This window comes from Oncorhynchus nerka, linkage group LG26, assembly GCF_034236695.1.
Source record: "Oncorhynchus nerka isolate Pitt River linkage group LG26, Oner_Uvic_2.0, whole genome shotgun sequence".
Classification (NCBI taxonomy): domain Eukaryota; kingdom Metazoa; phylum Chordata; class Actinopteri; order Salmoniformes; family Salmonidae; genus Oncorhynchus; species Oncorhynchus nerka.
In genome coordinates, this window is record NC_088421.1 from 19942434 (window position 1) to 19956112 (window position 13679).

The 13679-nt window shown below is 43.0% G+C and overlaps 1 protein-coding gene across 1 annotated transcript; it reads right to left on the minus strand.

Annotated features, from left to right (window-relative positions):
* Positions 1-4031: 4031 nt before the first annotated feature.
* On the minus strand, positions 4032-13291 carry nptx1l (neuronal pentraxin 1 like). Its single transcript, XM_029636484.2, has 5 exons — positions 12758-13291; positions 12121-12328; positions 10843-11087; positions 10364-10543; positions 4032-6098 (listed from the first exon to the last, which is right to left on the minus strand). The coding sequence occupies exons 1-5, from the start codon at positions 13217-13219 to the stop codon at positions 5877-5879; spliced, it is 1317 nt and encodes a 438-aa protein (XP_029492344.1). The 5' UTR covers positions 13220-13291; the 3' UTR covers positions 4032-5876.
* Positions 13292-13679: the final 388 nt, after the last annotated feature.

Consider the following 13679-nt stretch of genomic DNA (forward strand, 5'->3'; position numbering starts at 1 on the left):
GCTGCAGAGTGTGGCACAGCGCCAGGGGAGGAAGAGCCAACAGGAAGTGGGCTGGATTGGCCCATTAATCTGCACTGTCATCCTTTAGACAAGACAAACTGTATGGGACCCAGAGACGCCATGACCCAAAACCCACTGAACTGCTCAAATGGTGACTTCTGAGGGTGCTGCAGTTTGATACTTACCATCTATATACTCCCACATTTTATTTGTGCTGATGATTTCATACAACCTGCAGTGATATTCATCCCTGGTGATAAGAGCAGATCATTTGTATGTAAAGCACCCTGAACTAGCTTCTTCTCTTAAAGGCACTGGTCCAAAATGACTTTACCCCTAGAGAAGATATCAGATACCTGCCTATCTGGGATAGCTCGGGAAGGTTCTTCAAAGGAATCTGCCCAGCCTAATGTTTGTGTTTGTATTTCCCCAGAGAGGCAAAGCGTCGACTGCGGCGGTGGAAGAAGTAGTGAATCTGAGTGGCTGGCTGGTGCACTGGCAGAAGAGAAATCTGAAGGAGAATTTCCTTTGCTTCCCGGGATGAAATAAATTATTCATTCAGTGACATGGAGTGTTGAGCATGAGTCTGACAGCCATAGAGAAGGCTGTGAGATTATGGGCGAATATGGATGTGTCTCATGTATATTCTGTTTCAGTTTGCCTTACAAATGCCTCTTGTCTTGTCTCTCCGCCAGTCTATCACAGGGCTCTGTTGGCCTCTGTTATGGACAGTCAGAGGGGATCCACTGTAGCTCTGCCTGCTGTAATCCAACATGAAATAATTACCAGAGAGATGAATGGGAATGGTTTGCTAATGCTGTGCAATTATGAATAGGGTACATATTTAATAAGGCTGACCAGAAATGCTTAGCATAATAAGATTTGATTTGAACAGTGATCTACTGCTTGTGCTTGCTCAAATGAGCTGGGAAGGAGTTTTAAACTAACTACAAAGGAGTTTCACAAGGCCTTTAATGGTAGGGTTTACATCAATGGTAATTGGTGATATTGGACTTCTCAGGGTCACCCTTCATTCAGCCTCTCTAGGAAACGCTCCCATTGGTCTAAGGCCACTCCCACCCACATGGGGTATTGATACTTTGACTAATGACATTGAGTCATACTGGATGTAGTGCTTCTATGACCTCTTTCTGATGATGTCATGTTTTTCCAAGCTCTGCAGCTGACCTATCAGAAGCTCTGTTACTCTAACCACTTGTACTGTCACGGACCAACATTCTTATCAACAATCCAATATGCACCTCCCAAGGTTTTTCTAAATATCACAAGAAGTGAGGATCATATTCAACATCAATATGACCTTTGCATAATTTCCTCCTCTCTTCTCTGCTGACCCACATTGAGGAGCTGTTTACCCACCCTGGTCATGCATTTTTCATCAGGCTCTGATCACTGGTGGGACAGTGCCTGGCCTTTTCTCAATATGTATTCAAAGAAGGTGGAAGATGGCAGGAGAGAGAGATCTTGTTAGCTGCCACCTTCATACAGTCATAGCTAGCTGGATGCAGACGGCAAGGTCACACAGGCAACTGGCCAAGCTGGTCAACCGGACCAGGCATCTGTGAGAATAACATAGTGGTCAGAGCTATGGACACACATACAAACACAAATACAATTCATAATTTAGGGCAGATCATTCTGATTGGGGCAACTGTATGCAGTACTCGTCCTCACACATCACCTGTCAAATGCTTTATTAGCTGTGAATGGGATGACTTGCCAGTGTGGAGTGTGAGTCAAAGGGTCAGGGACAGGGACAGGGGATATTTAAGCAATAAGGCATGGGGGGTGTGGTTATATGGCCAATATACCACAGCTAAGGGCTGTTCTTAGGCACGACGCAATGCCTGGACCCTTAGCAATGGTATATTGGCCATATATCACAAACCCTTGAGGTGCCTTATTGCTATTATAAAATGGTTACCAACGTAACTAGAGTAGTAAAAATAAATGTTTTGTCATACGGTCTGATATACCACAGCTGTCAGCAGCTGTCAGCCAATCAGCATTCAGGGCTCGAACCACCCAGTTTATAATGTACAATATAGTTGAATATGTAGTAATGTTGTGTGGTGCATGGTAGATATTACTTGTTTGTTGACTGTCTGTTGAGAGCCAGTTACTTTCGAGTTGTGGATTGTTCAAGCAATGAGATGCTAAAATACACTTAGTAAGATATTGGGTTCCCAGTGCAGCACTGTGAGCTTGTTATCCAGGAGCCTCCAGCTACCAGCCTTTACCTGTTCATTACCGCCCCAGTGTTATTCGTACTGCTCCTACTGCATCACGCCAAGGGAGAGAGAATAGGTTTCTGAGTATGGTGAAAGACTGGAGTTGGTTGTTACATTTCAGACCATGATATAATAAGGACAAACAGATGTGGAGGAGATGACCCTGATAGGAACCTTATATCAGAATAGTAGTGCTATTGGCCACGCAGTGCTGACCAGAGTCCCTCCTGTCCAGCTAGGATAAAAATACACCTCAAAACATCTGGGCCAGGATTTGGGTCAGACCAAAAAAAAGCCTGATCCGGACCAGACACCATGGTCCAGAGGTGAAGACAAGGTTGACCTATTATATCTCTGGTCTATTTCTGGCCTGTGCTCCAGGGGCCACGCAGAGGCTGAGGTCACTCAGGGGATAGATAACCTGTTTGCTGTTCTCCACCACAGTAGGAATTATCTCTGTAACCCAACTCCATCTGTGTCCAAAACAGCAGGTGGTAATGGCTATGGGATATGTATAGGCTACAGCAGGATGGCACCTGGGGAAAAGACTTCAGATGTGTTCCATGTCCCAGAGGTGGATCATGGGAAACCCACCACTCAACTGAGGTGGTTTTAAACATGAATTATCGACCTGGCCTCATTACTGAGTTCATGAACCCTACTAGCTATAGGTCAAGCCCTGCCAATGGAACCATATACTACTGGTTTTACATGGTATTTCTGTGATTGTATATGGGATACAGGATGCATTGCAATGGGGCAGCAGGTAGCCTAGTGGTTAGAGCATTGGGCCAGTAACTGAAAGGTTGCTAGATCGAATTCACGACCTGACAAGGTAAGACAAATGTCGTTCTGCCCCTGAACAAGGCAGTTAACCCACTGTTCCTAGGCTGTCATTGTAAATAAGAATTTGTTAACTGACTTGCCTTGTTTAAAAAAAAGATATTATAACATGGGCCCTTGTTTTTAGATATATCAGTTTTTAAATGTTTTGCCTGTAGTATTTCACTCTCTCTTATGCAAAGTGTAACAACCAAGTGCTATTTTGATTGAGTGGTTTATTCTACACTTTGGTATGTTGCTGAACACCTGCTGTCATGCTTTACTGTAATTGGACGTTATTCTCACGTTAGTCAAGTGTTTGTATGTAAGGAATGTATGTAGGGAAATGGGCATGCCGTCTGCGTATCTCAGTTACACTCCTCTCTAGCTGTCGTCGACTCAAAGCTATTGCTAATAGACATCAAGCTTCGGGAATACTGGTGGGTATGTGTTCTTACGTGTGTGTCTGTATTTTTATGTCAGGAGGACAGAATATTTCCCATGTAGCCCTTTAGTTGGTGGCAATGGAATGCACCTTGAGATGTTGTCTGGTGGGCCGGGAGATTTATCCAGTGGTAATGAGGACTAGCTTTTCTTTTAAGGAGGAGGCAGATAGTGTTGACCTTCTCTATCCTCTCCGGGTCCTGGCCACGTTTAGGGTTAAACTTTTAGGCTTCTGTTAGGGTGCTGTTACACCACCGACCCGGTTCATCCACTGATGCCACATACTGAAACCCAGGTCTCTCAATGCCTCTCAGTCTGTGCATATCTAGTAAGAGGAAATGAAAGGGAGTGGAGAGGTCTCTGAACCTGCCATTGATTCTTGACAATAGGTTTCACAATGTTAATTGAGACTATAGAGAAATGTAAGAGGACTCTCATATGCTTTCAAAAACATGTGTAGGCCTGTGACATGCATGGGTTACTCTTGACAGTAATGTCACACTCACACAGGGGTAGATTCAGGTATCACAATTTTATTTAAAAAATTAGAACTTTTTCATATTTCAGTGTTGCCATGCTTTGAGCATATAACAATACAGTATAAAATCTCAAACCAAAAGGAGGATAGTAAAAGCAGATTTTGTTGATGCTGCTGCAGCAATTAGTTAAGTCATGCTGTTACTGTACAGATAACATTCCCATTAAAGTACAAACACCTCAATGAATTGCTTTTAAGTACAATAATCATGTTATTATCCAACGCAATGTGTTATGATAATAAACATCTCTTTTGGAAATAAATCTCGTTGTAGGCCTACAGGAAAATAAATACGACACAAAATACTTAGCAAATCATAATGAAGGTGCTGAGTTATTTCAACATCCCAAGGCACCCAGGCTTGTATGTTGGCAAAAAGATGTCATTCTTTACACAAAATTGCGTCAAGCAGGTGGTGATAGAGAAACGATAGCGATAGAGCAGAAAGCTGTGCCTGTTTCATAACCGTTTAAGTATACATTCCTTTTCAAGTCTACCCGTCGTTCACAGTGAAAATCCCAGGCAGTGGGAATATAAACAAAATCGCATGATTGGTTGAAATGCGTGTCCCCAGTCCAATAAAAACAGGGCAACAGTAAGCATGTTTGTTGTCCCCACAAATGATCCAGCACCCCCCTTGGGCCAATCAGTATAATTTTGCAAATGACTGATTTCTATGGCAAGACGCATCATTCACCCAAGTTTCGTTAAAATCGGGCCAGTGGTGTCTGAGATATCATGTGTGACTAACGTACATACAGTTGATTACTATAGCATCCCCCCTTGGACCAATCAGTGTCATTTTGTGAATGTTGGATCTCTATGGCAAGAGGCAACATTTACCCAAAATCGGGCCAGTGGTGTCTGAGATATCTTGTGGGTTAGCTAGACTCATCACTCTGAGTCATATGTTGAGTCTTGACAGCATTTGTTACAATACAAATATTCTTGACTAATTTTTGCCAGACCATGCCCAAGTGAATATTTATTGGTCAATAGTGGCCATGTTGTTTTAGGTATTAGTCTGGAAAATATTGTCATCATGCAGATCATTCATTCGGTGCCAGAAGAGTAGCTTTTCAGTGTTTTTCACAAAATTCTAAATAATGGAGATCCAGAATGGTGAAGCTTATTGGTCCCTGAGGCAAATTTGTTTATTTTTTAGCAGAGGGACATATGCACCGAATTTCATGACTTTAGGTCAAACGGGGTAATGGGTGTGACCTTTCAAAGTTTGCATTTGAAAAATTTAACATCTCTTGTTATAGCTCCATCATCTGGCCAATCAGTGTAATTTTGTAAATGCCAGATATCTGACGCAAGACGCATCATTCAAGTTTTGTCACAACCAGGCCAGTGCTGTCTGAGATGTCACGCGGACTAATGTACGAACGCAGTAATGTACTAACGGACGGAGACAGATCCCCATGGTCACCAATTCTATTGATGGTGGACGTTCTAAGTGGTCCTTTGTCGGGGAGTGCTGTCTGCATCTGCACTGCGTTGTGGTGACATGCTGGCCTGTATGTGTCAATTGCTCTGAAGACCATGAGATAACAAACCGGCCAGTTGAACAAAGCGCTTTGAAGCATCCAACCAGATGCCAAAACTATCCAACTGAAATATCCAAGATGAACAAGAAGGTCAGAGTCTTATTTTAGACAGGTAGAAATCTAGTAAGTGTCCACACATAAAGAATTCAATATCTATAACAAATCCAGATATAAAATAAATGCTTCTTTATCTATCAAATCAGACGTATTATCAACAGAGGCTTTAACACACGCATTTCTCATTGGCTTTTCACTTTTCCCTGCAGTTCAGTTCAGTTGACGACAAGCCTCAAATGTCCACTTGGAGGCTCCTCCGTAAATATCAATGCTGCTCTCCAACCACGAAAACACGTTGCCTATCTGCGCTTTGCTGCTGCAAGTTGCCAGGTTGTATATCTCTCCAATAGACAACTTCCGGTCCCAGATATGAAAATTCGCCAGGTCTCCAACAAAAGCTTGTGTAGCATCAAAGCCCCCTCCAAGCGTATCCTGTGGAAAATAATATTGAATTAATGAAGATGGATATTGTGCTAACACAAAGGAAAACAATATTTCAAGTTAACCTTTGGAGTTAATTTGTGCATTAAATCATTTATCCATGCTTCCATCCATGTGGCTTGTTAGAAGAAACCAACGATAGCTCATATATCAAATTAGTAAACTTTTTCATTTATCCAGATTACTGTTTTGACTAATGAATCACGTTACCATGCAAACGGCTTTTCATTTTGCCATTGCAGTGTGAGTTGATAAATCAGAATTGGATTTGCCCTTTTTCGTCAGCCTTGCCTCATTCTTTACGCATTTCTGAGCACCTCCAAGACATATGATACCTAGTAGTGGTGTAGTTACTTTAGCTAGAAAGGGAGATTGGTTGGTGAGGATGGATGGGAGTAATTTGCAACTGTCTAGCAATCCAAAGGTTGTGTGATCAAGTCGCGTTGGGGACAACTGTAGCATTTTAACTTACTCTTCCCCTAACTCTTTTTTGAAACTTAACCAATTTCACCTAACCTGCTACGTAAATTCCACTAACCAGTGTAATTTTAGTTCTCCTAACCTTTTACAAAAGTTATCCTAACCTTTGTTGTTAGTTCCCCTAACCACCAACATAAATTCTCCCCATAATTCTCCTTTGTTGTTATGGCGCAATAAGCAACCTGGTCCCAGAGAAAGACGTATAATAGTATAGTCCCCCAAAGTGTAGTATAATATACTTCATTCAGTTCATATGCTATTGTACAGCCGGGTAAGACGTACAATATGATACTATACATCCTATAATTCATATGATATTGTACAATCGCTATTCCATTCATAATGTAACGTACATGATGTAATATATCCTACTAAATGGAGTGTCACAGATTTACCTACAGAATAATACGAATTGCCCAGAGACTATTTTGGTTTCATGAGTAAAAATGATAATTTCTCACACTCCCAGTGGCTAGAGCTGCCGCTTTTTGGGAACAGAACACTATTCCGGACGCTTATAAGAAATCCTGCTATGCCCTCCGACGAACCATCAAACAGGCAAAGCTTCAATACAGGACCAATATCGAATCCTACTACACCGGCTCTGACGCTCGTCGGATGTGGCAGGGCTTGCAAACTATCACGGATTACAAAAGGAAACCCAGCCGTGAGCTGTCCAGTAATGCGAGCCTACAAGACGAGCTAAATACCTTCTATGCTTGCTTCAAGCCTTGTAACACTGAACCATGCATGAGAGCACGTGCTGTTCCAGACGATTGTGTGTTCAAGCTCTCCGTAGCCGATGTGGGTAAGACCTTTAAACAGGTTAACATTCAAAAGGCAGCAGGGCCAGACTAATTACCAGGGCGTGTACTCAGAGCATGAGCGGACCAGCTGGCAAGTGTCTTCACTGACATGTTCAACCTCTCCCTGACCCAGTCTGTCATACCAACATGTTTCAAGCAGACCACCATAGTGCCTGTGCCCAAGAATGCAAAAGTAGCCTGTCTAAATGACTATCACCACGTAGCACTCACATCTGTAGCCATGAAATGCTTTGAAAGGCTGGTCATGGCTCACATCAACACCATCATCCCAGACACCCTGGACCCACTCCAATTGGCATACCGCCCAAACAGATCCACAGATTATGCAATCTTATTGCACTCCTTTTCCCATCTGGACAAAAATAACACCTATGTGAGAATGCTGTTCATTGACTACAGCTCAGCATTCAACACCAATGTGCCTTCCAAGCTCATCACTAAGCTAAGGACCCTGGGACTAAACACCTCTCTATGCAACTGGATCCTGGACTTCCTGACGGGCTGCCCCCAGGTGGTAAGGGTAGGGAACAACAGATCCACCACTCTGACCCTCAACATTGCACCTTAGGGGCAATGTGGTGCCAGGACAACAACCTCTCTCTCAACATCAGCAAGACAAAGGAGCTGATTGTGGGTACAGGAAACGGAGGGCTGAGCATGCCTCCATCCACATAAACAGGGCTGTAGTGGATCAGCTTGAGAGCTTCAAGTTCCTCGGTGTCCACATCACTAAGGAATTATCATGGTCCACACACACCAACACCGTCGTGAAGAAGGCACGACAATTCCTCTTCCCCTCAGGAGGTTGAAAAGATTTGCATGGGCCCTCAGATCCTCAAAAGGTTCTACAGCTGCACCACTGAGAGCATCTTGACTGGCTGCATCACCGGTATGACAACTGCTTGGCATCTGACCACAAGGCGCTACAGGGAGTAGTGCGTATGGCCCAGTACATCACTGGGGCTGAGCTCCCTGCCATCCAGGACCTCTATACCAGGCTGTGTCAGAGAAAGGCCCTAAAAATTGTCAAAGACTCCAGCCACCCAAGTCATAGACTGTTCTCTCTGGTACCGCATGGAAGGCGCTAACAATGCACCAAGTCTGTAACCAACATGACCCTGAACAGCTTACTACAAGCCATTAGACTGCTAAATAGTTAGTCCTGGGGAGCTATTGGTTCACTAAATAGTTAGTCCTGGGAGCTATTGGTTCACTAAATAGTTAATCCTGGGAGCTATTGGTTCACTATTTAACTACCTGCATTGACCCTTTTTGCAGTAACTCTTTTGACTCATCACATATGCTGCTGCTACTGTTTATTATCCATCTTGTTGCCTGGTCACTTTATCCCTACCTACTGTATATGTACATACAATGAATTTGAAAAGCATTCAGACCCCTTGACTTTATCCATATTTTGTTACGTTATAGCCTTGTTCTAAAATTGCTTAAATTATAGATTTTTCTGTCAATCTACACACAATGACCTATAATGACAAAGCGAAAACAAGTTTTTAGAAATGTTTGCCAATGTATTAAAATATAAAACAGAAAGTTTGAAGGAATTGTCTGTAGAGCTCCGAGACAGGTTTGTGTCTAAGCACAGATCTGGGGAAGGGTACCAAAATTTCTGCAACATTGAAGGTCCCCAAGAACACAGTGGCCTCCATCATTCTTAAATGGAATAAGTTTGGAATCACCAAGACTCTTCCTAGAGCTGGCCACCTGATCAAAATGAGAAATCGTGGGACAAGGGCCTTGGTCAGGGAGGTGACCAAGAATCCAATGGTCACTCATACATAGCTCCAGAGTTCCTCTGTGGAGATGGGAGAACCTTCCAGAAGGACAGCCATCTCTGTAGCACTCCACCAATCAGGCCTTTATGGTAGAGTAGCCAGACGGAAGCCACTCCTCAGTAAAAGGCACATGACAGCCCGCTTGGAGTTTGCCAAAAAGCACCTAAAGGAATCTCAGACCATAAGAAACAAGATTCTCTGGTCTGATGAAACCAAGGTTTAACTCTTTGGCCTGAATGCCAAGCATCATGTCTGGAGGAAACCTGGCACCATCCCTATGGTGAAGCATGGTGGTGACAGAACCATGCTTCATGGCTGTGGGGATGTTTTTCAGTGGCATGGACTGGGAGACTAGGCAGGATCGAAGGAAAGAAGAATGTGAGAAACTCCCAAAAATGTAGGTGTGCCAAGATTGTAGCATCACACCCAAGAATACTAAAGCATGTAATTGCTGCCAGAGGTGCTGAAGTACTGCATAAAGGGTCTGAATACTTATGTAAATGTATATTTCTGGGTTTTTTCATACATTTTCGAAAATTTCTAAAAATCTGTTTTTACTTTGTCATTATGGGGTACTGTGTGTAGATGAGGAAAGTTTTTTTCTTAATCCATTTTATAATAAGGCTGTAATGTAACAAAATATGGAAAAAGCAGAAGGGGTCTGAATACTTTCTGAACGCACTGTATCTCCCTCAATGACCTCGTACCCCTGCACATCGACTCAGTACTGGTACCCCGTGTATATAGCCAAGTTATTGTTACTCATTGTGTATTTATTCCTTGTTATTATTTGTCTATTTTTCTATTATTTCTCTTTTTTTCTCTCTGCATTGTTTGGAAGGGCCTGGAGGTAAGCATTTCACTGTTAGTCTACACCTGCTGTTTACGAAGCATGTGACAAATATGATTTAATTTGATTAATTTAATTTGATAATTGATCCAAATTCATGCCTAAATGGGATAATTCCTCCATCTTATTATGGAACCTGAGAGTCAGCGGCTCAGGTTTTTAATTGATGCATAAGCCTGTTCTTCTCTCAAGGTCTGACTGATGCTATGTTTGTGCTATAGGCCATGTCCCTTTTGATATTATGACCTAAGGTACCAAAGTTTATTGATTAAAAACGGACCATTAAAATTGTAATGGATATACCTGTTCTTGTCCCAATATCAGAACACCTTGTGGTTTGATTGGATGGTATGGAGCAAGGTTTTCTCCACTGCCCCTCATGACTCCATCTTGGAAAGCCTCCCATACTCCATCTCGAGTTGTCCATGTGACACAGATGTGATGCCACTTCCCGTCGTTGATAATGAATGGTAATTTAGCTACCTAGAATGGATTTCAGTATTTGTTTTAGTATATGCATGTGGGTGGAGTGTTTTACATTTTTATCACTGCAGCAAACTAAAATAAATAACCTTGCATACTTATTAAAAAGCTTGAGGCTTTATAGGCAGTGTGGTCTAATTCAAAAATGATATTTCTTTGTATTTTGCAGTGCAGGCATTCATGCTACAATCAGCATGTTCATATATTAAGAATAATTTTGATGCAAGACTCTGCTTTCAAATAATATTTTGTATACTGTTGGTGATATATGCATCATGTAAAATAACATGTGAGTATACCTTGTCATTGATGAGTATCTCCATAGGATTATTCCCCCACTCAATCAGCACCAGCTCGTTGGCCTGCCCTGGCACTGCGTAGGAGAACGGCGTGCCCACCCCTGGGGATGCATTGGATTTGAGCCACATGCAGACAGTGAATGCGTACATCTCAGGGAGACTCTTCTTCACTTTGGCATACATGTAGTTGGTCCTCAACGGGAATGTCAACTGGAATTTATCCAGCGGCCTGTTTTCTTTCTGACCTGTAAACAAAACAGAGGACACGGTTAAAGATGTCACCTGTCACAATAATTATTGTGGGCTATAGCCTAGGCCTATAGATGCAGTCCTTGACTTGGGCAGGAGCTCACCGGTACTGAGTACTGGCACCTCAAATGTTCCACTGCTTGAGCTCCTGTTCCTCTTATAGAGTATTAGCTAAGACATATTGTGGATCTCCTGAACCTAAATATAAACAGTACCAGTACCCAAAATTAGAAGTATAGAAGTTAGAGCCTTTTATATCGGCTATGTGAGTGACTGTCTTTAACTACCAACTGTGATTGTCAGGTCAAGATGAACGTGAGGATTTGAGTTTATGTTTTTGAAGGTTGTAAAATATGTCGCTGAGCAGCATCAGGTAATGCGCAGGGGAGAGTTGCAACGATTGCTGCTGAAGGTTGACTGATTAATGTGGTTATACAACAAAATCATGTTTCTTGTGGTTCCACGTTTTTTTCTGCGGCATGATAGGCATCACATGAGCAAAGGGGTTGGAATAGTGGTCCTGGTCTCTCCTCACCCCTCCCTCGGCGGAACTTTACAACAGTGTTTGTTGCCCGCTATAAGGAGCTGGAGCGTTACGCCATAGGGTCCTGGCGAACTTTGCTCTGCTCAAACGGCTAGTGGTGCAAGTGGAGACGGCTGTTTCAATAGAATTTAACCATTTTGATCTGCATGAATTAAGGGAAAAGTGCTGAATAGAGAAGGTTGCACCATCCTTTTTTACGGATGCCTTAAACAGTAAATCACCTTAAGCCACACATCTTTGTGGAATTGGATATGCAAAGCAATGCAGCTATTCGCCGGATCCCATCCCCCCCCTGCCATGCACTGGACACCAGCCATATTACCAATTGATTTCGTATATTGACATGGATCTATTCATTAGTAATAAACACCACTTCAGTTGGATTTGAAAGGTCTTTTTGAATAGCTCGTTTTTGTTTTTTAAACGGCGATACTAATTAGTTAAACTATGCTGGCCAAGTATTTGGCGCGTTTTTGAGCTCGCACCTTTCTCGAGGTCGGTGATTCTCTGGTGCAGGGATGTGAGAGTCGACTCCACTCTACCGCGCTGCTCCGTCTCGTTCCGCAGCCCAGGCTTGTCATCTTCTATACTGTTCACGCGGGATAACACCTGCTTCTCCAAATCGTCGATTTTACTCTGTAGCAGGTCTTTCAGACTGTTCGCCTGGACCGAGTTGTTGTTCCTACTGAATTGCTGTGGAATGAAATAATGATTAGTTAAAACAAAAATTAAAAGTTTAAAAATACTGAGAAACATTACAACCCATATGCTGAGGGACGTCGCAAAGCTAATGCCAGATTAATTTATTTAAGGTTTATTGCCCTGTGGAGTTAGCAACATGGTAGCCTACATCAAGCAACTAAATTCGTCTCCGGCAAGGTGTCTGTTCTCAGCATGACTTGTTAAGTTTCACGATTAGTGCAGACTATTAACCTACATGGTGAAGGGCTGTTCACCCCTGGAAGTAAATGTGATAAACAAAGTACGAGGGCGGCAGTGCGAGTTGGACAAGACAGTGCAACGTGATTTAGGCCATATTGTAGACATGTCGTTTTTCACCCCAAATGATTGGTGAAATGTATAAAGGCTATTATTTCGTTAAGATTAGGTTCTCCACATTACCTCGAGATTTTCTAATCTCTGCTTTAGAGACTGTAAAGTCTGCGATAGTTGCGCCAAAGTGTCCGAGGGACCCCTTGATACATCCCCCATAGTATTTTTGGTCCCCGTTTCTTTTCTCCTTCCCCCAGGTCCGGGCTCGGGCGCACTCTGGCCCTCACAGCGAGTTAACTTGGAAGTCAGTTCTCTGATAGTCTCTTTTTGGTTCATAATGGTCTCCTTCTGCTGTAGGACGGTCTCCCGGAGCTGCATCACAGTGGTCTTCAAATCCTCTCCAGGCATACTGTTTTGTAAGGTAGCGGCGCATATGTCCATATCCTTGGGCACCGACGTGCAAATAAATTGAGTCTGACCACCACCAAAGTCTTGGCACGAACCCTCCACGAATAAGTAAGAAAGTATCAAAAGTTTCCAAGAGATTGCCTTCTTAATGGTCTGCATTTCGCCGTGTGTGTTGTGTTGCATTTGGTTTAGGAGCAGCGGTGGTGTGGTGCGAGTGATTTCAGGGCCACGGAGCTGTCGCTTTTTTGTTGTAATCCGTCCGTGGCGCGCGCCCGGTTTATATAGCGCGCGTGGTCTGCGCTGATCAGATTCACCCCATCACGGAGAGGAGGGGAGGAATCTCACTCTCACAGTTTAATCGCCTCTCAAAGTGAAGGTGGAAGGAAGGAGCCTCACGCTCAAAGATGAAACTCGAGGCTCCCGGATGCTAAATCATTCATCACAACGACAATTTGTCATTTCATACATGTGTATTATTCATTAAACATTTGTGGATTGGTAAACAGAAATGATATTACTGGGTATCAGGAGAGTCAGCTGTGTTCGTTTTGTGCATATAGGCAAAACCAACAGAACTGAATTCACATCGAAAGGAAGTTCAGGGATCCTCCACAGCATGGCTGATTCCCCTGTGACCTGTGAC

Coding starts and splice junctions, on each gene's coding strand:
- nptx1l (XM_029636484.2), bottom strand. CDS start 13,219: ATGCAACACAACACACACGGCGAAATGCAGACCATTAAGAAGGCAATC. Junction 12,329..12,757: donor AGAGATTAGAAAATCTCGAG/GTAATGTGGAGA, acceptor TTCATTCCACAG/CAATTCAGTAGGAACAACAA. Junction 11,088..12,120: donor AATCACCGACCTCGAGAAAG/GTGCGAGCTCAA, acceptor TTTTGTTTACAG/GTCAGAAAGAAAACAGGCCG.